General features: G+C 35.8%; 1 protein-coding gene across 2 annotated transcripts in view; it reads right to left on the reverse strand.

Moving 5' to 3' along the window:
• Positions 1 to 406: 406 nt before the first annotated feature.
• The window catches only part of VPS41 (VPS41 subunit of HOPS complex), a 166757-nt gene continuing 140943 nt past the window's right edge, over positions 407 to 26220 (reverse strand). For both annotated transcript variants that reach the window (XM_016128120.2, XM_016128121.2), the window contains exons 23-29: positions 21974 to 22028; positions 20211 to 20351; positions 18321 to 18457; positions 6420 to 6519; positions 6269 to 6313; positions 1715 to 1794; positions 407 to 1175 (exon numbers count right to left, since the gene is read on the reverse strand). In XM_016128120.2, coding sequence (XP_015983606.2) covers positions 1095 to 1175; positions 1715 to 1794; positions 6269 to 6313; positions 6420 to 6519; positions 18321 to 18457; positions 20211 to 20351; positions 21974 to 22028 — 639 coding nt within the window. In that variant the 3' untranslated portion in view covers positions 407 to 1094. The remainder of the gene's footprint in view (positions 1176 to 1714; positions 1795 to 6268; positions 6314 to 6419; positions 6520 to 18320; positions 18458 to 20210; positions 20352 to 21973; positions 22029 to 26220) is intronic.

The following is a 26220-nucleotide window of genomic DNA, read 5'->3' on the forward strand; positions in this document are numbered from 1 at the left end:
GAAAGCTGCATTTATTTCTGTTTATGGGACTAAGAGAATGGGGGCAGTGAGTATATGGTTTCCACATTTTTACACTCATTAGAGGATGGCAGTATATCTCAGGCTGGATGAAACCAAGAACAAAGGAACACAGTCACAAGTCTGAATTCTCTCCCTCTATCTCATGTGCTCTCTGTTCTAAGAGGGCAGAGAAGGCTCCACCACTAAGCCCGTCCTCTGACATCAGAGTTCCATTTCTCCTGAGAAACTTCTGAGAATCTTTCAGATTCTACAGTATCATCCATTTCCTCCCAGCTGGCAAAATCTAACCACGACCTGTCACACTGTAAGGTGCTGAAACTCTTCCATTCCTTATGAAGGTGCCAGAATTTTTGACTAAAGCTGTTCGATCAAATAAAAGTGAGTCTTTAAGATGGGCAGAGCTAACATTTATTCAATCAACAAATGCTGAGTGCATGCCAGGGCCAGACACTGCTAGTCATCAGCACACACAGAATATGTCAATAGTCAACATAAAACTGCATGATGTCAGCCTGCTCATGTTATTCCCAGATGCTGAATAAGTGACAATTTGCACAATGTTTCACTAAACACCTATTAAGAAGATAACCACAACTAATATATAGGAAAAAAGCCAAACTCAGAATGCAAGAATTATTGTCAGGAAAGTACATGGAACACCTTCTAGTGATGAAGGAGCTGGCTTGACAGACGTGTTAGTGATGATTAGAAGGCTGTGGACAACTCTCCACAGTGCACTTTATGGACCAATAACTTTACTAGGATGTAAAAATTCATTTCCAACTCCCAGACTTATGTTTCTATTCCTAAATAAAGACTGAGCCAAACAAATACATGATGAAATATTGACTATGAACTCAAATATTTCAAGGTATGAATGGGCAGAAACCTAACATCTTTATCAGCTGCAAAGAGAAACCTCTAGCAGACAGGTGAAGATGAAGAAACTTGTTTTGAACATAACACAAACATGTACAAATCTCTTAACAGCACAGGTGTCAGCAAATGCTTCTGTTGTTGCAAAAACCTTCTTCAAAAGAGTGGCGAGGAAGAAAATGACAAACAGAAGGGAGCTATTTTTTCATCTCCAAAATGGCACTTCCTGGTCCACGGTGCTTAGCGCTGCAGATGTTGCAGAATTGTGCAGGAGAGTTCTAAAAATGTAATCAAAACACAGATTTAAAACAATGTTCTTCTCTTTTTACTCTCAAAAATATGAGAGCATTGGTTGGGGGCAAGGAGGGATGTCACTCTTTCTCTTGGAGATTACTGCTGGTTCACATAGGATTCCATCTACAAGAGCTGTCATTCTGTGACTCAAAGGACACCCTACAGCGAAACAAGTCTAATGTGACCTGAAGGAACATGACACTAAAAAAATAGCAGTGTCATGATAGAGAAATCAGGTTAAGAAAGTTATACAAAACAAAAAACGGTTCTTACATCTCTATAGCTTAACAATCATCAATTTTACATGAACCGATTCACTTAAATATGCTTTCATGACATTTTATATACTATATTAAGCATTTTCACAGTTAGGAATTAGGCAAATTTTTTCTTATGCGACATAAAACTGTATTACAATTTTGAGAACCTACAGAACCACAGGATGACAGGCTACAATTGTGAGCACTCCCCGCTGACTACATCAATTTCTTTTTAGCTGATAGTGGCCAAGTGGCCAACTCACCATGCTAGGTACGGGCAAGCACTCCTTGTGGAACATATGCCGGCAATGGAAGACCACCACGCTGAACGGCTTAGCTGCATCTGGGGGGTTAGGCAGCAAAAAAGGGAGAAGGACTCAATGCAATAGTCAGATCAGGAACTTTAAAACCAGTCTTTTTTGTTTCTCCCTATCCTCCTACCACCCTCCCTGGCAACCATTAGCTTATTCACTTTCTCTATAGGTCTGTTTTGTTTATTCATTTGTTTCATTTTTTAGATTCCACATATAAGTGCAATTTTATGGTATTTGTCTTTGTCCAACTTACTTCACTTAGCACAATACCCTCTAAGGTATTAACTGTTAATTGTTTTTTGGTTGTTTTTATAGTTCTGTTTTGTTCCTTCTTTTTCTGTTTTCTTCCCTTGTGGTTTGCTGCTTTTCCTTAGTATTTTGTGTGGGTTCCTTTATCTTTATTCTCTGTGAATCTTTTGTAGGTTTTTGGTTTGTGGTTATCACCAGATTTCTGTATATCATTCTATACCTATAACAGCTTATTTTCAAATGACAGACATTTAAATTCAAACATATGCTAAAAGAATTTCATTGTTACTTCCTGCTCCATGCTTTATGTTTCTGTAGTCATATTTTAGATGTTTTTGTGTTGTGTATCTCATTATTGCAGTATGAATTGAGTTTTGGTACTTTTGTCTTTTGACCTTTGTAGTAGCTTTTTAAATGTCTGATTTGCTGTGTTTATTGAATATTTGACTTTACTTGTAATATTTTTTCCTTTCTCATATTTTCCTATTTCTGATTATGGTCTTTCCATCTGCTTAAAGAAGACTCTTCCTTTAATATTTCTCGTAAAGTTGGATTAATAGTGATGAACTCCTTTAGTTTTTGCTTGTCTGGGAAACTCTTTGCTTGTCCTTCAATTTTGAGTAAGCTTGCTTGGTAAGTTATTCTAAGTTGTAGATTTCTTTCTTTCAGCACTTTAAAAATGTCCTGCCACTCCTTTCTGGCCTGTAAAGTTGCTGCTGAGAAATCCGCGGATAGCCTTATGGGGTTTCCTTTGTATGTAACTATTGTTTTCCTCTTGCTTCCTTCAAGATTGTCTCCTTATATTTAAGTTTTGCCATTTTAATTACGATATGTCTTGGTGTGGGTCTATTTGGGTTCATCTAGTTTGGAACTCTCTGTGCTTCCTGGACGTGGAAGTCTGTTTCCTTTCTCAGGTTAGAAAAGTTTTCAGCCATTATTCTTTAAATTAAGTTTCTATTTCTTTCTGTCTGTCTTTTCCTGCTGGGGTCCCTGTAATGCGAATATGTGTGTGGTTGATGTTATCACAGAGATCCCTTAAACTATCCCTGTCTTTTGAATTCTTTTTTTTTTCTTTTGCTCTTCTGATTGGCTGATTTCCAGTAGTCTGTATTCCAGGTTGCTGATACATATTTCTGTATTAGCTAATCTGTTATTGATTCCTTCTAATGTATTTTTCATTTCAGTTATTATATTCTTCAGCTCTGCTTAGTTCTTTATTATATTTTCTAAGTCTTTGTAGAAGTTCTCCCTAAGTTCCTCTATTCCACTATCAAGTTTGGTGAGAATCCTTATGACCTCATTTTTTTTTTTTTTTTAATTTTTTAAATCATGGAATTACTTGTCTCCATATCCTTAGGGTTTATTTCTGGGGAATTTTCTTGTTCCTTTATTTGAAAGACATTGTTCTGTCTTTTTGTTTTGTTTTGACTTTTTATGTTTATATGAATTAGACAAAATATCTCTCTTCTAGTCTTGAAAAAGTGTAAAGAGAGATTTCTCTCTATGTGTATATCTCAGTTTGTTCATGGGAGAGGGCAAGTTCAGCATCTTCCTATGTCACTGCCACCTTGGACCTCTGTCTTAAACCAGTCTTAGTGAAAGTCCAGCTATAGTTAAATGAACTGCCTTAGGAGAATTACTTATTTATAAATGTACTCCTGAGTTGGAAAGGTGATCAAATGCAAAGGAGATATTACAATTATATTGCTATGTGAATCACTGGTTACTTGCTTGGTCTTGAAGTCAACTACTACACCTACAAACTAGGGATAACTTCATAACAAATGCAACACTTATTTTAAAAATTAGAATCAGTATGTATATGTGCATTCTCTTCTCTCAACACCCATCCCACTACAAACAGAATTGTTACTTACTAAGGTTAACCTTGTGGCTTTATAAAAACACTTTCTGCCCGTTTACCTACTGCCTTTGCCAAGACCATTCACTGACTTCAGAGCAGAGCTGGGTTAACTCCTAGGCTGTGACCTTGCCTTGTACTGAACTTCTGCAGGAATTTAATCTAATTATACAGTGCAGGTGTATGAAATCATATTGTTAAAATGCTGCCTAAAACACTAAGAAAGCTCACTGATTCCCCTGTGACCACTGTGGTTTTTAATATAAGCACTTAAAATAGAAACCTAAACTCGAAATGGATTAAAAACTTTAATGTAAGACCTGAAACCATAAAACTCGTAGAACAAAACATAGGCAGAAAACTCTTTGACATTGCTCTTAGAAACATTTTTTTGGTTATGTTTCTTTGGGCAAGGGAAATAAAAGAAAAAATAAACAAAAGAGATTATATCAAACAAAAAAAGTTTTACATATCGACAAAATGAAAACAACCTACTAAATTGGAGAAGATATTTGCCAAAACAATACATCCTATAAGGGATTAATATCCAAAATATATATAGACTCGTACAACTTAACACCAAAAACGTAAACAATCTGATTAAAAAATGAGCAGAGGACCTGAATAGACATTTCTCCAAAGACATACAGATAGGCAATAGACATATGAAAAGATACTCAACATCACTAATCATCAGATAAATGCAAATTAAAACCGCAATGAGATATCACCTTACAATGTCAGAATGGCTATCATCAATAAATCAATAAACAATAAGTGTTGGCATGGATGCTGAGAAGAGAGAACCCTCAACTGTTGATGGGATTGTAAACTGGTGCAACCACTATGGAAAACAGTGTAGAGGTTCCTCAAAGAATTAAAAATATAACTACCATATGACTCTACAATCCTACTTCTGGGTATTTATCTGAAGAAATCCAAAACACTAACTCGAAAATATATATGCACCCCTATGTTCATTGCAGCATTATTTATAATAGCCAAGACATGTAAGCAACCTAAGTGTCTGTCAATAGACAACTGGATAAAGATATGGTACATACATACAGTGGTATATTACTCAGCCATAAAAAAGAATGAAATTATACTATTGAAGACAACATGGATGAACCTGGAGAATATACTGCTAAATGAAATAAGTCATAGAAAAACAAATACCATATTTTACTTATATGTGGAATTTAAAAAACAAAATAAATGAACAAACAAAACAAACAAACTCACAGATAGAGAACAAATTGATGACTGACAGATGAAAAAGGGGTTTGGGTACTGGGTAAAAAAGGTGAAGGGATTAAAAAGTACAGATTGGTAGTTAAAAAAAATAGTCACAGAGATGCAAAGTACAGTATAGGGAATATAGTCAATAATACTGTCAAAAGTAGTATAGTGCCAGATGAGTACTAGACTAATCAGGGGGATCACTTCGTATGTTATATAAATGTCTAACTGCTATGTTATACACTTGAAACTAATATAATGTTGTATGTCAGCTGTCATTGAAAAAGAGAAATAAGAAAAAAAAATCTAATCTTATTTATTTCCTCTAGAAAAGACCCTCAGTGGAACAACTTCTCATACTCCCTTAAATCTAAGTAAACATTATACATTAACTAAATTATTTAGTACTTCTCTATGCTGAATTTATATTTTAAAAAGGGTTTTTTTTAGCATCCCGATAATTATGCTTTAATTTCTACTTTTAAATTATGGATTTTCCTCTTTTCAAGTCATATGATCCTGTGTAAGGTGCTTTGATTACACATGAAGATATATACCAGAACCTATATTAAAAAAATGCTCATGTCTCTTAAAGAGTCATGATTCCAATTAAATGGGGATTCTGTTTCCATTGAAATGTGAGGTAACTTGGGTGCAAAATGATATAGAAAAGAAAATGTTAAAGAAAAGAGAAAGTTATAAAAATTTTTCCCACATGCACACATGGTTCTTCCATCTTGGAATTTAAACACGTTGACAGTAAGTTTCATTTGATTTTGTTTTATTCTAAAGCAGTGCTTCTCAAAGAATGGCTCCAGAACCAACAGCATCAGTATCACCTAGGAACTTACTAGAAATGCAAATTCTCAGGTCCTACCCTGGAATTACTGCATCAGAACCTCTGAGGTTAGGACCAGCAATCTGAGTTTTAAGAAGCCTGCCAGGTGATGCCAACTCACTCCAGTTTGAGAACCTGGGCTCTAAAGAATAGCAGCAACAGCATGCAACAGAGTACAGATGAGGACTAAAATTCTTTAAACCGAATTATGTGGGAAGTCATAGAATTTTATAAATAGTGATTAGCTACCTTCGAATTTTAATTCCACTCATCATTAACACATATTTGAGGTCCCCCCCCACCACCATCTTACCTGACGGAAGGATAGGGGAAAGGCACGATTCACAGATGTTCTCCTCTGCAAGGAAACACATACACTTGAGGTTACTCAATATTTCTATTTGCTCTGTCCCTTATGAACGCAAGGCATTTAGTTCCAATATAGTTATTTCAATTTTACCCACCATCAACCAGAATGCCTTTCATTTGAGTTCGATGCATTTTCTTCAGTAAAGACAAAGAGTCAGCTACCAGAATCTTCTTGCAGCCTTCACGAAGCAGAATCTAATGCACACATTGTAAAAGAAAAACTTTCTTAAAAAGACTCAAGTATGGAGTTGGGGAGGGGACGGGGGAGACCTGTTGGGGATTCGGAAAATTGGAGTGTTTGAAATACTCCCAAGAAGCACTCACTGGTCCCCTGCCCTCAGTACCCTCTTCCCTCTCAGCCACTACCCATCTTTCAGGCTTCCATTCAGTCATGACTTGTATTCTTTCTTAATGTACATAGTGTGCAGTGCTTGTAAAATCAAATACCAATTCCGAAGTCTGGCACAGCAGGCCCTCTGTAAACTATCCTTATTGTCGTCTTATAGGTTTTCCTAATACAGACTCTCTCTGGCCGAGTTTGGCCCCTACATGACCTGCTCATTCCAATCCCCAGATCTTTCCCAGAAAGAAAACCGCTATTCCAAAATTGTGTATTTCATAAATCCATCTATTCGTTGCACAGACATGTACTGGGTCTCTATCATGTGTGAGACACTGGGCACAGAGCAATAAACTGAACAGATAAAAGCTCTGTTCTAAACCCCTCCAGGGTACAACCTGTCTTCTTTTCCTTCCAAATCGACCCAAACCATTTACAAATGAATATGGTATATAAAGTGTAATTGACTACATAAACTCTCTAATTTGGTGACTGATTCTTAAAGGGCTGGCAACTGAAAAATGACCATGGATATTAAATATACTGTCACAAGATTCACTTTCTTATTCTTTATCCAAGTACTGTACTGTTTTGTTTATGCATTTTTCCTGTTACTTTGTAGACTTATTTATTTCCTCTCTCTCTGCTTGGAGAATTATGAGAGCTAACAACACTTCAGCAGGCTCAGAAGTCAGGATGCAGCAGAGGTCAAATGCCCATTTCTGCTTGATACCAACTTTGTGTTTCAGATCTGGAGGCATAATGAAGACAAAACTGCCCACACCTGCTTTTGGGCAAGTGAGATGCAACATACCTTACCTTTCAAACCCATTCTGCTATCCACAATATGAGTTTCCACCCTTTTCTGGGCTTTCTTAGGTGTTTTATTGGAAATTGGGAGAGGCTATGTGAGGCATGCTTAAGCCAGATGCTTTTTTTTTTTTTTTTTTAAACCGGAACTCATTGCTTTTCAAAGAGGGAGACACTCAAGGTCTAAAGGGCTGAGGGGCTCTGGTGCAGGGCCCGTGGCTTCCTCTTCTGGCCCCATGTGTCTTATTATGTGTGCACCTGTGCAAGTTACACGTAACTGCTGTGGAAATCCATATGATGATGACATTGCCACCTCACTGTGATCCAGCTCTGGATTACAGCAAATACTACTATCAGAGGTCTATTCTGCCTTTCTTCACACTAGAGTCACTCTCAACTCTAAAACCTACATGGGCAAATGCCCATATTGCTTTGTTTTCATGCCATGAGGGAAGGAAAGTAAGAGAGAGACTAACTTGGTCCTCCATTCCTAGTGTCTATAATAACACATGCTGCTCTCAAATCCCAAAGAGCATGGCTTTGGGTGAGTGCAGCCAGAGGGCTTTTCCCCAATTATATGAAGGCAAATATTCAAATAAAACAGAACTGATGTCCAGATTAAAGTTTTATATCTGCCATTTTGAGTACTGGTAAGCAAGAAATGAGTAATGGTTTTACTATCTCTACATTGAGACACTGCGTATGATGTTTTATTCTTTAACATGCTACCAGAAATTTATTTTTTCTGATCTATTTTAAAAAGACATTAGAACTTTAACAGACATCATTAAAGTATTCAGGAAGTAGAGAAAAAATAACAACTACAGTAAGAACGCTATCTAAGAAATACTGATGTCAGTAAACTTTAAGAAAATTTATAAGCAAATAATATAAAGCTCCTCAGCCTCTAATATCAAAATAAAAATTCAAGAAAAATGGTGTCAATCACAGTATCTTTGGTAAAGATACTGTTTCGAAAAGAGCTAGCTCTGATGCCCCATGCGTGTTTAAGGTCTATTACATGAATAATACAGAAGGGCAGACCCAGCAGTCTAGACAGAAGCCACAGTGTCTGCAAATGTAAAGAAAACAGCAAAAAAATTAAAAAATTAAAAAAATGCAAACTTAGAAAGAACCATTTCTTCACGAGGATTACATTTTTCTAAACAGGTACAATCCATTTGCCTGTAGAAAGTATTTTCTAGGAAAAAGTTCAGTATTCAGAGGCATACAGCCAGTAAAGGGGAAAATACATAAATACGGCTTAGTATGTTACTTCCTACTTCAAAACCTAAGGCTTCAAATCAGAAAAACATGAAAACATTTAATTTCATTTACATGAAACCAAGTAGATCTATTAAAAAATGAGACCTGTAGAAAAGTCATTTATTCTATAACATCTGGAGTAATCCAAAGGCAATCAGAAGTGGTGAAAGACTGTACAAGAATAATGTAGTATTATATTGGTATTGTTTTCAATATCAGACTTATGACTGGGCATTGTGTTGACTATGGATTCCCAGTAGCAACCACATCGCTAACTCACAAAAAATGTGCTTTTGTTGACACTGATTTTGAGGCAGGATACATAGCCTAGGGATGTCCCCTCTCCTCCAGGATAAGGCTCCAAAAAATTTATCCTTTGTCCTTTGTTCAGCCCTCTCCTTATTTTAGTTCCTGCAGGGAGAGACCTGCCAAAAAACCAGGAGACAGGATAGACAGCCTTTGGACCCTCCCTCCCCTCTAGGATAAAATTCCAGAATTTTTCCTTTGTCCTTTGTTCTGCAAGCCCTCTTCTCCCAGTTTTAGCTCTGGCAAGCAGAGATAAGCCAGAACCAGCCTTTCCCAGCTTAGATGCTACCTTCGGGTAATAATAAATTACTATGTCATATGCACTGCAAATACTACGGCTCCCACCATGCACCTGACACCATGACAGTTCCAGAAACACCAAATAAGAACAGGAAACCGAGCTTCCTGCCTACTGGGAGAAGAGGACAAAGTCTCATCAGTACCACATCTCTGGGCCCTGCCCCAAAGGAAAACAAAAGCCCAGACATCTCCAGCACGACTCACCCTGAGTTCACCTGCACTTCGCTCTTAAGTGTGTACTTTCACTTTAATAATCCTTGCTCTTTCCTGCTTGATGTTCATCTTGCCCTTGAATTCTTTCTCATGGCATAAGACAAGAACCTGGACACCCGAACTCTGGGTTAAGTCCTCTCTTGGACTTCTGTCCTCTTCTAGCTCTCTGGTACTCTCAAAAGCCAGAGTTAGTATTTCCCACGAAAGCCTTTACTAAGACACAGATGGCTGAAAGTCAGATATAATAGCAGTTGGCTTACGGTGTTTATTTTTATTTTATTTTTATTTTTTTTTACCCCTTCCTGAACTTTACATTCTTGATTTCCAAGTACGTCCATCTTCTGAGGTCATCTTGCCCAGCCTAACCTCCCAGCTGTGAAGTCTCGCCTTCTACCTATCTTCTATCCTTGCAAACCTAATGTTATTTACACACTTAGGGCACAATATATATATTCTCTTCTGTCACCCAGGTTTTTAATGATTAGAATGACATCGAATCACTGATACTCGCATTTTGAGTACTATTATTTCATTACTTTGTGCTTTTTTTCTTTTTAAAATATTAGATATTTCAAATATGAAGGCTATAATAAAATATACTCAAGTACCCACCACCTAGATTGAACATATCTGTTAGAACTTTGCCATATGCTTGAGATGTTTATTCCAGAAAAGCAAGTATTATAGATACAGCTGACACTTTCTTGCACTCTACCTTCCCTGCCCTTTCCTTACAAACACAAATTCAACTATCCTTAGTGTACGTCCAACTAAAATATGCAGCTGCCTGGGGCTCATGTAACATAAATTTGGTCAATGAGATAAATATGGAACCTGGGAAGGCATCCCCTTCCCATATGAAAAAGCAAAGCCTCATTAAGAAAAAACCTGTTGCTTCCCACATCTTCCTGCCTGGAATGTGGACATGAACCCTGGAGATGCAGCAATTACTTTGTGCCCCAGAGGCAGCAATCTGGAGGTACATATTCCTGTTGATGAATGTTTAGGCTGTTTCCAGTGTAGGGCTATTAAGGATAAAGCTGCCAAGTACATTCCTGCATAGATCTTTTTGTGGATCTGCTTTTCACTTTGGTAAATGGCTAGGAGTGAAACTGCTAGGGCATGAAGTAGTTGTATGTTTAATTTTTAAGATAACTCAGTTTTCCAAAGTGGTTATGCCATTTTACACTGCCACATACTAAGCGTTGCTATCTGATAAATATACCCTTCTATTCTTCTTGCATAATCTTAGCCTTTTACTTTTTACATATAATTTAGGACCATAAAAAAGTCTTCTGGGTTTTGATTAGAATTTTACTGAACAGATGATTACTTTGGAGAGAACCGATAACATTTAGAATATGTATCTACTTTTAATAATTAAATAAATGGTCAGATTCAATTTGCTAATGATTTATGTAGGATTTTTGCATTTGTTTTAAAAAAATGACATAGGGCTGTAATTGTCTCATATTACCCTCAGGGGATACTGGTAACATTAGATTTAGCATCCCATGAAAAATTAGGCAGCTTTTCCATTATGTTCTCTAGAAGAGTTTATGTAGAATAGGAATTGCCTGTATTTAAAACTTGATAAAACTTACCTCTGAAGTTATCTGAATGACAACTTCATTCAATGATGCGTTTATTGTTGCTGTTTTGACCGGTTTGATTTACTTAAAGGCTGTAGGTCTATTCGATTTGCTCAAGTAAATTTTAGTAATTTATATTTTCCTAGGAAAAGTTTTCAAATATACTGATATAAAACGGTTTGTAGCATTTATCTACTTTTAAAATCTTGCCTGAATCTGTAGTTATATTTATCCTTGTCTGTTTCTGATATTTGTTTTCTTTCTTCTTTTTATTGATCTATCTTGTTAGAACTTTTCCTATTTTATTTAGTCCTTTGATTCTTTCCTCTGGGACTCTGGTAAGGACATTTTCATTCTAATATTCATATCTCTGTTAACCAATCTTTTTTATATTTTCTCTTAATTACTCTGTGCTGCATGCTAAATGATTTCATCAGATATATCTTCTAGTTATTTAATTCTCCTATTCATCTGTGTTTAATCTAATATGTATCTTCTCCACTGAATTGATAGTTTAAATGAATAAATATACACACAATTTTAAAGAATTCTATTTGGTTATTTTACAAATATTTCTATTTTCTATTACATTGCTCTATTTTTTATTATGGTCTCTATTTTCTTTCACGGCTTTCTTTTAAATAGGCTTAGTAATAATACCTTTGAGATTGATTTTTGGTTCCTGGGAATATTAAATTGTATCAATTTTCATTCTTTTGTGTATCGTATCGCGTGACTACCCTTCATGATATAGTCTGCAATTCTTTCTATTGTGAGCTCACTATCAATGGAGAGTCCTATGTGTCCTAGCCGAGGGAATATCATTCTGAGAGGCTTCACGTTTGCTCATTTTGAAGTCTCAAGGGATTTCAATTGTTCTTTAAGAGTGTTCACAACCACAGTAGTATGTACCCTGATCCTATGTTCTTATGGATGACCCCTATTCTTCCCCAATCTCCTCTCTCCCATGCACCTCTAAGAAGGTGGCAAGCTCCCTTGTCACTTTATAGAACCAGAGGGCATATTTTTTTTTTATAGCTTGAGACTCGGGCTATGTACATGGCATTGATTTTAGTTCCTAATTTTAGGTGGGCCAATAGCTATTTATCCTGCTCCCACATAAGTATAAGATGTCCTTAATTTAGTGACTATATCTGCTACTCTAAGGGCTGCTACAGCAACAACATTCCCTTTCCACTTCGGATTTGCTGCTCCCAGTATTTCCTGGCACCTGGTCATATCTCTTTGAAGACTGGCTATTAATTAAAAATAATTTATTTTTTAATATCCTAGTTAATTTTTTTTTAATAGGAAGAGGGTATTCACTTTAGTCTATCATCTTATCCAGAAATTTAAACCTACTCTAGTTTAGAAAAATAAATGTCTAGTTTATATACTGTTGACTATGTTAAGCAAAGCAAATATCAACACAGATTACATCTATATTTACTCCCTTTTAAATCTATTATACTTGAATTCTTAAAATCTTAGTCTTTATCACTGACCTTGACATTTGATCAAATAAACTTTTACTCTTTATTTACTTTAGGTGTTAAAAATTTAGTTTACGCGGACTTTTTTTTTTTTTAATTATGCTGTTTCCCCATATCTCTTTCTCAGTACATTTTGAGATGTCTTCAGAATATTTGCATGCTATAAAAGTTAAGCTTATAAGAAGTTTTAAGGATCATATCACCCCTCTTCCCACAAGGTAGTCTATTTGACAAATGATGCCAACTGCCTTTTCAAAAATCAAGCCATTTTCTATCCAGCAAAATATTTCCTGCCTGTTCCCTCCTGTTTTATTTTGGTTTCCTATTTTATTCTGTGTTAGATAGTCTTTGATATCACTTTCAGAAATTAAAATCAGTTTGAAACACCATTGTGTCATCTACGTCTCCAACTGGTAAATGAAACACAATTATTAATTTTTGCTTTGTAATCTGTAGCTCGTATTAGAATTTCACTGAGGCAAGTAAACCACTGTCTGACCTTTTCTTTCCTCAACTTCATAATGGCATCAGTTTTCATCTTAAAATATATTTGTAGGCATTGCTTGCCAGGTACCATATTATCTTTCAAACATTCATTTTCCTTATGGGACTGTCCCTTATTTTTTCAAGGTTATTCAAATCAATGGTCCAACTTCTTTCCACATCCTTCTCCACTACTCTTATTTTCTTGATACTATAATGTTTCCCTCCATAGTTCTAAGTTTTTCTAAATTCTGTTTTATTAACCTTTCTTCTTTCCTCTTCATCATTTAAGACAATCAGTTGTAGCTTCTATAAGCAATTTGTTACAAACATACTTTGTTCTACCATAAATTTAATTAAGAAAGTATAAGATAGCTGCTGAAAACCAACATGAGATTCTAGATTCTTTCTATTTGCTTTCTTATTTTTCTGCAGTTCATCATCATTGATGTAATCCAAACCAAAGGCAAAACATCAGACTCATGCATATTTTATAGAGTAATAAAAGAACTGTACATCAGTGAAGTTATTATGATTCATTAGAAACAGATGTTATGGGAAAAATGCCATAAAAACTGCTATTTCTAAAATTTTTATTTTAAAAGATTCTTTGAATAGTGAACTTTTTGCTGACATTGCCTTATTCATACTGCAGTGCTTATCATTAGAACTGTAAATGACAGATAGTTACCTGGTTTTATAAGTCCTCAATACGATACCAGAGCTAGACTGGGAAAACATTTTACTTAACATCTCATCTATCATTTAGGCAACAGTGCTATGGGATTTGAATTCAACTTGAAAAAGCTTTACTTTTTATTAGGATTATTATCAAAGATGATGAATTACAGAAAAAGAAAAAGGAAAAGATAGAAAGTCTCTAAGATCTCAAGTTAGAGATAAAAAAATATATATAAATACAACCATATTTAAATTTACAATAGTACAAAGTATGCATGTACCAAACTGATTAAAGAAACTCTAGCTGGTTGTTGTAGGCCAGGTAAGTCACCTAAAAGCTGTGATGAGGCCAACCTCAAATAATCTGAAAAAAAAAAGTCTATGTTATCTTAAAAATTTATTTCAGGGATTTATAAATTTAAAAACTTCATTTTAGGAGAAGTCTAGAGCTTATATACTGTGAATCAATAAGAAACCCATGTGGGCCCAAAAAGACAAGTAAAAAAGATGTCACTATTTCCTCTTAATTCATTTGTCTCTGGATTTATAAGTAGGAAGATATGGGAAATGATAAAGAAATATAGGAATTATAGCAAATGTAAACAGGTGAAAATAATTTTGCTAGACACGGAAATGTCTAAAGTTAAACTACCTACATGCATGTCTGTGTATGAAGTTTAATAAAAAGGAAGCGTTAAAACTTTTTACTTCTCCTAGAAATATTAATTCAAATTATGAGTCACGGGAGCAAAGGGCTGCACCCCACTCACCTCCAGGTCTCTGAGATAGTAATATGGAGGCCCTGTTGGTACCCCATGCAGTATCTGACACAACAGTCTCTCAAATATTTAAATAAGTGTTTATAATCATGTTACTAAAAAAATTGCACCTAACAATCTAAGTTACTTTATTACAGATTCCAAAATAAGTATTATGAATGGTTTACACTAAAATATTAAGTTAATACTATGTATTTGCATTCACTCTATGAAGGCAGGTTCATGAAATGACTCTATATGAAGTATGGTAAGGGCTCCTTTTATCTTACTGAATTCATGAAGCTTTTAAAATTTGTTGAACAGTTATAATAACATTGTGACAAGGTATAAAAACAATAAGTTAAAATAAATTTTAAAAACTTAAACATTAACAGTGTGGTTGATTAAACTATTTCCTTAACTTGAATGATGTCACATATATCTGTCTTTCTTCAACTGAAGAAAGTTGTTGCATTTTAGATAACATGAACTTTTAAAACCAGAAGAGATGTTCATTTACAATTTTTTCCCCACGACTTTCTCTTACCCTCTTTTACAAATTAGCAATTTTGCTATGAATGATCTCTCAGAGCATTTCAGTGGGCAAATAAGTTTTAAAACGCTAAATACTCTACCGTAAATCTGACCCTTTGAGATTCCCAGTACATATTAGCAAAAGAAAAAAAAAAGGAAAAAGAAAAAAAGAAAAGGTGCTGTGCAGCCCCATGACAGCCTTTCTTTAACATCTGACCATGACTCCCTATGTTTACTGAATGGTTCCCCCAGGGTCATTTCACCTTACTGCCTTGCCTGCTCCCCCTATATACAGTATGTTCCAGAGTCTTATGGATTCATGAACCCTAAATATTTCCCCCCAATTTTCAGGATTAACAGGATTGACAAATTTTTACGCTGTTCAAACATGTGAAAATCAACTATAGTTTTGAGAAACAAATGAGACAAAAATCAAACAAAAACATGTATGTGAAACCTTTCTGGAAACCTCAAAATGTTCTATACATAGATTTAAGTTATTTTTACAGTGATCCCTAATAGGTTGCCTGGAGAAAGAAAATAAATGGTCATTACTAAAAAACAGTAGCCTTTTCCATAGAAAAAAAATTATAAACTCTTTTTACATATTTAAGTAGGAAGTATCCTCCTGAAATTCTGTGAACACCCTGCTCCAGCAGAGCATCTTCTCTGCATCCTCCAGCAAGACCTCTGAGCTCCAGTGGAGACTCCAGGTGCAAAGGTTCCCACAGGCTCTGCCACCTTCCCTGTGGGTTCCTCCCACTTCATCCCAGAAGAATCTTAAGGAAAAACTCTCAATACATTTTAAAACATAAGATGATAAAATATTGATTTAGCAGCTGTTTTAGTGGATATTGTTTATATGGAATTCATTTTGAACCTAATAATTTTGTTTTTATTCCTGGCTCAGAACTATGCACATTTATTCATAAAAAGGGATGAGCTATGGTGTCTATGAGCATAGTTCTCTGAATTAAGAACCTAGTAAAAGGGATCTATTAATAAGTGAGGCACATTTTTTAAATTTAGAGGCTGGGCTTTATGCACTACAGCTGGAGGACAGAAGGGATAATTATTTCATCACTTTCCTTGGGGTAGAATTGTTCAGAGACAACTAAATGACTTCTCGACAAACTTGAACTTGAAATTTCGAGCACATCCTGGCATAACCAGGGGGTGCTAAGAGCCAGGGAAGTACAAGCCATTATCAAGCTCACTCACATAAGGTTTGACAATGAGACTACTTTCCCTAAAGTTCAATCCGAAGCCTCAGAATTAGTGAAGTATTCCCTGCCTGGATTGCTTTTCTGCATCCCTTGGGCACTGCACAGATGCAAGCTCTTCGTGTCACCTCCCCTTGTCTAGTCACCCATTCCTATGTTACTCTTTCCTTCTTTGCCTTTCTCTTTTCCCTCTCATCACTTTCCCCTGGGTCAACTGGAAACTTCCAAATTCCACTGTAAATAAATACTTGTATATCTTGAAGCTTTTTGCAGAATAGGCCCTCTACCTCTTTGCTTTAACCAGATACCCATTTCTCTCCCATGCCAGATTTCCCACAAACTCTCCTGAGTGAAGGCTCCTTGTTTTCTCACATCCTACCTCCAGGAAACCTCTTCTCCTTTGAAGTTGTGTCACCCAGTAATGCCAGAGTCACCTGCGGGTTGCGAGGCTAAGCTCCCAGGTCACTGAGAATGTGAAGCCTGGTACACCCCGGTCCTGCCCCTGCCCCACCTCCTCCTTAGTGCTCCTTTGGATGCCTCATTGTGCCTTCAGTTTTTACACGAATTCCACTCCAAAGACCGTTACCCACACTCCACCTTTGGAACATGTTCACAAAGACTCCTTCAGAAATTATAATGTAACGGTATCCCAGTCCCTAGCCACAAGCCCTTGTCCCTCCAGCACTGTTACTCCTTGGTTATCTCTCACATCTCTTCTTCCTTCCATCTTTCTCAATTTTGTCTTTTTCACCATGCTTCTTATCCGAGGCCACCACTCCGAGCTTAGCAGGCAGCCCTCACTCTGTACCCTTCACAGTGACTACAGGTCCTCATCACCATGCTCCTCTCCTTATTCACCCTGGGAACCACTTCTCACCCCACAACCTTTATCTTCTGGCTCTATCTGAAAAATCTTCATGTTTCCAGGAAAGCAATTTCATCCACATTATAACAAAATCTCCTTTGTTAAATAAATGTACTTGAGTTTTGAGTTCTATGGAAGCTACAAGCATCCAGAAAAATACTAATTGTTAGATTCCTTGTAAAGAAAAGATTAGGATGCTTTGTAATTAGCACATTATGTGAAAATGGATTCTATCGCTCTTATCACAAATTCTGAACTCTTAAAAGATAAAAGTTGTATTAGTCTAGAAAACAGACAAAAGATTAAATGAAATCCTGTATTTTAATATGTTTCAGGCAATGGGTTATTGAGTGGCTTCAAAGAAATTATCGAACTGTTTGAAAAACATTTTTTTTTCATTTCTCCAAAAGAATACAACACTCATTCTATGTAAAATGGTTTAAATGGGCTGATCTAATTGGCACTGTGCCTACTTCTACACCTTCTCCGATGCCACGCTACATTTACCACATAAATGCATGCTCATCAAGAAAAGAAATTTTGGAAATGGCTAAAAAATTGAATGGCTTCCTTAATGAGTGGTATTTCTAGTTTCTCTGAACAGTTTTTCATATATCTGGGTTTAAATACAGTTGACCCTTGAACAACATAGGTTTGAGATGCACAGGTCTACTTACATGTGAATTTTTTTCAATATATATACAGTAGGCCCTACTTATCCTCAGGGTTTTGCATCTTAGATTCACAAACTTGGACTGAAAACAGTATTATTTTCAATCTTTGGTTGTGAATTCATGGATACAGAGGGCCGAATGTATGCAACATTCTATGCCACTTTACATAAAGGACTTCAGCATCCATGAATTTTAGTATCTGTGGGAGAGCCTGGAACCTATCTTCCATGGATACTAAGGGATAACTGTAGTTACGTTTTGGGGGAATCAAAAGTAATACATGGATTTCCAATTGTGCAGGGTTTGGTGCTTGAACCATTGCATCGTTCAAAGGTCAATTGTAAAATGTAACTACCAAACTGAATTTTTTGACATAGATGTCCAAAATAAACCCTAGAAATTTTTATCTAGTAGTCAACTCACTCATCATGCTCATTTGTCCAAGAAAGCATACTTACTTGCAAATTGTAGTCTTGCAGAATTTTAACCAAGGAATCTCTCAAATTGGGAATCTCCATTCCTTCCTTAATACGGTGAATCAATAGAATTGGGTCAACGTGTGTGCCAATGTTGTTCAACAGGCCAGTAATAAATGCTACAAAATACCACATAACATATAAGCAATGAACAAAGTGCAATTTTAGGCCAAAAGTAACTCAAAGAAAAAATTATTTCCTTCAAAGTAAATGTTAAAGTCATTTGAATTTCTAAACTCTTAAGAACTAATATTCCCTTACTTTCCTCATGACATAAAGAAGCTAAATGAGAAGAGTTTAAAACAGCTGGAGAATAAATGATTACTTCAGAATACAGTATTCCCCCTGCCCCTCTATCTTCAGGAGTTATAGTCCAAGATCCCCAGCGCCTGAGAATGCAGATAGTATAGAACCATATACACACATGCACACAAATACATGCACACATGATGTTTTTCCCTATACGTACATACATACCTATGATAAAGTTTAATTTATGAACTAGGCACAGTAAGAAATTAACAATGACTAATAATAAAACAGAACGATCATAAAATATATTGTAATAAGTTAAACAAACGTGGTCTTTATCAAAATATTTTATTGTACTATATCTCACTTAAAGGAAGCACTTACAGATTCTCTTTGGTATATCTGAATTGCCTGCACCACTACTTTTGTGCTTTAGGCCCTTATTAAGTAAAATAAAGGTTACTTAAATACAAGCACTGTGATACAACAACAGTTGATTTGATAACTTAGATGGCTGATGGGTGGGTAGCATTTACAATATGGATATGCTAGACAAAGGGATGAACAGGATGGGATAGAACAGGATGGTGCGAGATTTCAACAGGCTATTCAGAACGATGTACAACACTTTTCACCAATTCTGCAAGGTAGGAATGTTATTTATCCCCATTTTATAGCAAAAGGAAATGGGTTGGTTAACTAATTCATCCAGGATCACACGGCTAGCAAGTCAGAAGTCCAAATTCAAACCTAGGCCAAATTCAACTCACAGTGTGTTCCATTACACCCACTTTACCTTCCTTAAGGTCCCTAAACAACTATTTTATCACACTAGTCTACTAGACTAGAATATGTGCATGTAACTACCTTAATCTGAAATTGACTGAAATGATATTATCCTCTTGTATCTCTTATTATTAAAAAGACAATCATAACAGCAGTTTCTAAAACTTGAAAATCTTGAAATAGATAAGTCTTCCTACCAAAAAATAAAGAAAAAGGGAACAGGGCGGGGGGGGGGAGAAGATCTTAAATCACTACTGCTAGCTTCTGGATCATTTGCATATCTTTAAGAGAAGACTTCCGTTATTGTTAGGTGACTGCTTTAGTTTCTTTTCAAAATGGGAAACCAAAGCAACTGGTGAAACAGAGTGCCAACAAATATAAACTCCTGATGCCGAGTTGTGAAACAATGTTTGTTATTACAGTGAACATCCAAATATGGTCAACATCTGGTGACAGTTATGTTTCCATAAAGAGAGACTGGTATATGGGCTATATATTTCCAAAATAAATGTCCCCACATATATCTAAGAAAACCAAAACTATTTATTTATTAAATTTGGGTGCAGTAGGTAAAACTATGCTTCATGGGGACACAGTTCACATTATCAGGTTAACTACTTGTTCTTCATCACATTAAGATAACACAAAGTGAAGGGGCTGTAGGTTTCTCTGCACAAACGTGATGGAAATCGTTACAATGTACCTGGCCTATTTTTATTATAGATACTTTGCCATATTTTTAACTCTGATGTGTTTTGAGATAATTCTTTCTCTAGACAAAACTGACTGTATTGAGAGAGAAAAGTTATGACCACAGATGGCTTTTCTGCTTACGTGGTTTGTCGATGGAATACAAAATCAGATCTTCCCAGAGCTCTCCATCATCTTGCTCCTTGGCAAATTCAATTGCTTTATCAACATCATTTAATTCCTCCATGATCATCTTCAGAGCACTTCGGCTATTACCCATTCGGCCTAGCAAAGATGTGGGGAAACTTCATTTATGACACTTTAATCAAACATTTAGGGTATTTTTATTAACTTTTTAAAAAGAAATAGCATATCGATTTGTTTACACAGTTTGCAAGCTAAGACAAAAACATATTTCTAACATGACATTAGCATATACTTCTATAACACAGTAAAATAAATACCTCCTATTTACTGGATGTTTAATGTGTGCTGAGTACTCATTTGAGTGCTTCATGTGAATTACATCACTTAATCAACTCTAGAATCTTATGAGGTATGTTCTACTATGAGGTATGTTCGATTTTACAGAAGAGTCAGTAACTTGGCAAGATCAGCACCTAAATGGCAGACCTAGAATCCAAACCCAGGTCTGTCAGATACTGACAGTCCTATGATTTCCTTTGGATGCCTTCACACCCGGATACAGATAAGACTTTTAAAAGCCTTTGAGTCATTCTGGTTTTTTAAGTAGCTTCTCATTTGCTCTTCTGATATACTTTGTGCCAATTGCTAACTCAACCTCATTTTCTTCTTCCTTCAAGTTGAGGGGAAAGCCTTTCAATACCCCTCATGAAATGAAAGTATTTACCAACTATACTTCTATTTGGTTAATTATCTTTACATACTTTGCTCATTGATCTATTAGCAATTTAGTGATTTATTAACAATTTCCATGAGTTTTTAATATAGTACATGTAGAAAAGCTTTACTCAGAAGAGGGAAAGCAACTGGCTGGCTGTGGGTTATCACTCTTACTCCTGGGTCCTGGCCTGCAGCAGGAACTAGTAATGGATCTTGAATCCTTCTCACTCTGGACAGCTGTTATCAAGTGATAACGGCTGGCCTGAAAATAAATGAAATCTCATTTGTTATATCTTCTATTGCATTTTGTTTTTCCTGCAAATATTATTCGCACAGTTTATGTCTTTAAAAATGATTAATTTTTTGTACTGTTAGATTTTTTAAGTATGACTTAAAGGGAGATTAAGTCTCCCTTTATAACTTCTCTACTGTTTCCAAGACAATATAACAAAAATCTACTAGAGTATTTCTTGGAGAGAAAACACTAAAGAAACACCTAATACAAACTCTATGTTTATGCTACCAGAGCTTCCTTCGGAAATCTGCAAGAATCTACATTTCTTTATGTAAGTGGTTCATTTTGGAGGAATGTGAAAAGATAGTAAGTTCTTCGCCATGGTATTCATGATATAAAAACTGTGACATATGTGGAGGCAGCAGTCAGAGGACCAGGGACAACTGATTGTACTAAAAAGTGTTCCTCTTATTTTCTACCAAGATGATGGTAATATAAGCTGATAACTTTTTAAAAAAATGAACAAACCTGTCATGCCACCTACAATTTATGTTATTAGGTGCAAACTGATACAATTTTGTTTATTATACAATATTAAAATGTTATTCCAACAGCACTTATTAAATAACTCTTCTTTCTCTATTGAATTGTGAAGTCTCTTTTTCTATGTATTAAATTCTTGAACAAAATAGGTTTTAACATTTGTGTTACTTTGGTCTAATATCTATGTCTATTCTTGGACAATTTATATCACGTTGTCACCCCATTTCTTAGTTTATGGGAACCAAAATTAGTAAAAGACACTTACTGAGAAGATAAACTGTCTCTTCTACAAAGTTTCTCTGCTGACAGATCTCAAGAGCCTTCAAATAAAGCAGGGCAAAAATGTTACTATGGGTTACCACACAAGGACAATTATTAATACAGTCATTTAAACAATGCCTCTCTTTAAAAACAAAACAAAACAAACAAACAAAAACACAAATCTCTTTAGGTTCTGCTGGTGGCTGTACCCATTCAGCTCTCAGAGAGGTGCTGGTCCCTACACAATTTAACATATTTGAGACAACTCAAAACATTCCATGAGCAAAGGTAGAAAACAAAATGCTGAAAGAAAGGCTCTCTCTCTTTACGCTACTCTGTATTTTTATAGCACTGCTCCACAACTGATCCTTAGTCCGTGGTTTAAGTTCTGTTTCCCTACACCAGGATGAAGCTCCCTGACGAGACTGCTATTCATTGCTGCATGTTCCCAGTATTGAGTGTATTACAGCCCAGTAAACATCTGTTGCATAAATAAATAGATACTGGGGATATTTCTATTGACAATTTATAAGGTTTAAAAGAGAATTCTGCCCAAGGATCTGTCAAGAAAAAACATCTGACAAGAAGGATCAAAAAGAAGATCAAGGAAAATAAATGAGGGACCATAAACAGATGACATTTCTTTGAATATAAAAAGATGACACTACAGGATTATAAACAATTCAATAATCTAAATGAACTGGCACGCATTTACTATACACTGTGTGCTGGGCGTAGAGGGTCAGTTTTGATGGAGATGCAAAAATGATATCATGATGTAAATGCTGCTGCTGACATGAAAGAGGACGACAACACAGAGATGGAGTTGGCTCAGTAAGAGTGGAAGCAGCATGAATCTGACAAGGAAGTGCAGGGCCCAGGGAGGGTGACAGAGATGTGCCAACACATAATCCTATGACCTGGGGGAGTATGAAGAGGGCCATGTGCACAGATACAGGACAGACGCTCCAGCATGGCCCTCTTATAAATAGCTTTGCAGAGGAGGTGGCATCTGAACTGTGTGCAGTGTGTGAGTCAGAGTTCACCAGGAACCTCACTCACATTCCCCCTACTGAACCTTCTTATTGTGTTGCTTTGCTTCAACTTAAAGCATAGAATCTTTACTGTGGCCTCAGAGCATACACGATCTGGTCCAGTGCTTCTCTGCAGGAACACAGCACACCCTGCTCATTCCTCTACTGTGACCCCTTGGCCTGGAGTGCTGTTCTCCCTCCCCATTCTCCATTCCTGGCAAGTCTCAGACAAATCCTCCTTGGACCGCCACCAGGTCAGATCTCAGGCACTCTCTCTCATTGCACCCTGCCCACATTTTCAGAATTGATCACAGGTATGATTAACTACTCCCCTAATTGCTTATCTTGTTTCTGTGGGCTAGGACCATCTGCACTTCAGCCTTGTGTTTTGCACAATGCCTGGCTCATGGTAGGTATGCATTAAATATTTTTTCAATAAATGATCAGGCAAAAAAGGTTTCAGAAGGAAGTTTACTGGGTTGCATAGTTAAAGTAATTATTTAAAACAACCAGCCAAGGTTGGTTTATAAACAAGAACTAAGGAGATAAAAAGAACAGCTCAAGTTCATTAACTCTTTTGGTTCAATGGTCTATCTTGGGAAATAACAGCAGGAGCTAGTTTTGATGTTTTGATTTTTGACTTAAAATTTTATGTCAAATATATTTCTAAATCTGTGTCTCTGGTTGGAGATAAACAATTACAAGGAGGGAAAAGTGCTGATCGTAATCAATGTAAGGGGGAAAAAAAACAAACCAAACATAAAAGGAAAACACAAATAACACCTTACTTTAGAATTACAGTGAAATTAGGATAGTGTTTTAAAGTACATAAATCATTTAAATGAGAAAATGAGAAAACCTAAAGGTCATAATAAGAAGGAAACACTATTCATTTCATTACTCACAAGATTCCTTTAAAAATTATGTTTACTCATTTCTTCTAGAGTAGTAAGATTTCAAGTAGGTGCGTAAAAAAACAAACGAACAAACAAAACTAAATCTTCAAGCCTCTGCAGTGGTAGGAGAGTTATGTGACTAATGTCCTCCCTAGAGATGAAAGAAACATGGCAGCTTCTGAGAACCTTCTATAAGAAGCGGTGTGGGTGAACTCCTTGCTTTCTTATTTTTAGTCCTTTAATACAATATGCTCCAGCAAAGATGAATGATACTATCTCATATCATGAGGTTAAGGTCATACAAGGTAGGGGAACAAGAGAAAAGCACCTGGGTTTTGGACTCTGTGGTATGCCACCACCACCAGGGCCACTCCACCAGGACTTCCATGCGAAAGAGAATGAAACTGCTACTCTGTTTAAATCACTATTATTTTGGGATTTTAAAAATCACTCATAGCTGAACCTTCCTAACTAACACTTAGAACATGGTTTACTTCCCTCTATACTGTCACATCCATAAATCATCATCTTAAACAATGGATCTTTCTTACTAACTCCTAACTCTTCTGGAATGATACTATAGCAGATTCAGATACACATGTAAGAAGTTAAGTAGTAAGGAAAAGAGCAAAAAATCTGAAGTCAGAAGATGTGAACTATTCCAACAAAAAACTGAGAACCAACTGAGTGCCCAGATTTGTGCTACCTTCTGGAGATACAAATGGACAGTATATGGTTTAGTGGAACTGGGCCATTTACAAACAGATAATGTGGATAGCCGGACTGTTTAGAGAAAAATAGGATGAATAAAGATGAATATAGCTCAAAAACAGTTTATTATAAATCAATTTTGTATTTGAAAATTTACTGACTCTTTAAAGTACCACTTAGAAATTTCAAAGAGAACCATCGCCTTTCTTGAACATATGTGAACGCTTGAGAACATGCTTGTCTCAAACCACAAACAGTCTGCAGTCTGAAGGCTTGCCTGAGCTGTCCAAGACTACTGCCACTTGCTATATGTGGCTATTCAAATTAAAAATTCAGTTCCTCACTAGCCACATTTCAAATACTCAATTTCTACAATATAGCTAGTGGCTACCTTGTTAGAATAGATTACAGCTCATTTCCATCACTGCAGAACATTCTACAGGACAGTGCTACTAGAAGCTCTTTTAGGATATTATCAAAATGACAATTCATGTGTGAAGAAATACCTAAGGCATGTTTGAAGTTAAGAATGGTATGGAATGCAAGTACATGTGTAACACCAAGGTCAAAGTATCTGAAATTTGAATTTTGCAGATTTTTAAATGTTTTATGATTAGCTTCTAAGAGTATCTTAAATTATGCTTTCTCATATGGGAAAGTAGTGACTCAAGAAATTTCTAGAAATTCTAAGTATGAAAAAATATTTCTGATACATACAATTTTTCTATTATTAACAAGTGAAGCATAAAAGCATGTTTCTTTATTTTAGATTCTTCAATGTTCCTGGACCATAGTGCTCCCTCTAGAGGAAAGAATAGGGAAAGTAAAATTTTTAAAGCTAATAGACACACATACACGCACGTATGCACACAGGTGCGCATGAAAAAGGAGAATAGAAGTAAAAATAAAAATGAAAATAATGCCAGAAACTGAGCGAAAAATGATGCAAAAACGGTATTTTAATATTTCTTTTTCTGATTTAGTATTATGGTAAGAAACAGAAATTTAGGGGTAACTAATAGGAACCTTATCAACTACAAATTAAATAATAACTTCTACTTAGCTTTGAGTCTGTCATCTTTCATCCAATTTTCTCTTTAAGTTTATTTAATGAAAATCTACAAACTTTGCATTTACCAGCTTTATTCCTCCAAAATCTTAAATACTGCCACCTTGTGCATGCCGATAGATGTAAGATCATAAAATAATATATAAATTTGCCTCAAGCTATATGATACTCTGCTTTTAACGGTTCAAGGCATAAGCAAATAAGATTTGCAAATGAAAACTAGTGCTTGATAACTACACCTGGAAATTAAAGGATAGTTAACAGTTTAAAAACTGATGTCTTTCATGCTTCTTGCAATACTATTATTACTTCTTGCAATAACTATTGTTATTATTATTATTTTAATTAACTTTTTAAATATGGAAAATAATTCCTCACCATAGTGGAAAGAATATGGGTCCTGAAGTTAAGAGATCCAGGTTCCAAGTCTTGGCCCTTTGACTTATTAGCTTTAGACTTTGTTCTGTTTCTTTCAACCCCTGAAGACTCAGCTTGTCATGTATAAAATGACTTTATCCACCTACCTGCACTTTTGTGAAGA

This window comes from Rousettus aegyptiacus, unplaced genomic scaffold (genome assembly GCF_014176215.1).
Source record: "Rousettus aegyptiacus isolate mRouAeg1 unplaced genomic scaffold, mRouAeg1.p scaffold_m13_p_13, whole genome shotgun sequence".
NCBI classification, from domain to species: Eukaryota; Metazoa; Chordata; class Mammalia; order Chiroptera; family Pteropodidae; genus Rousettus; species Rousettus aegyptiacus.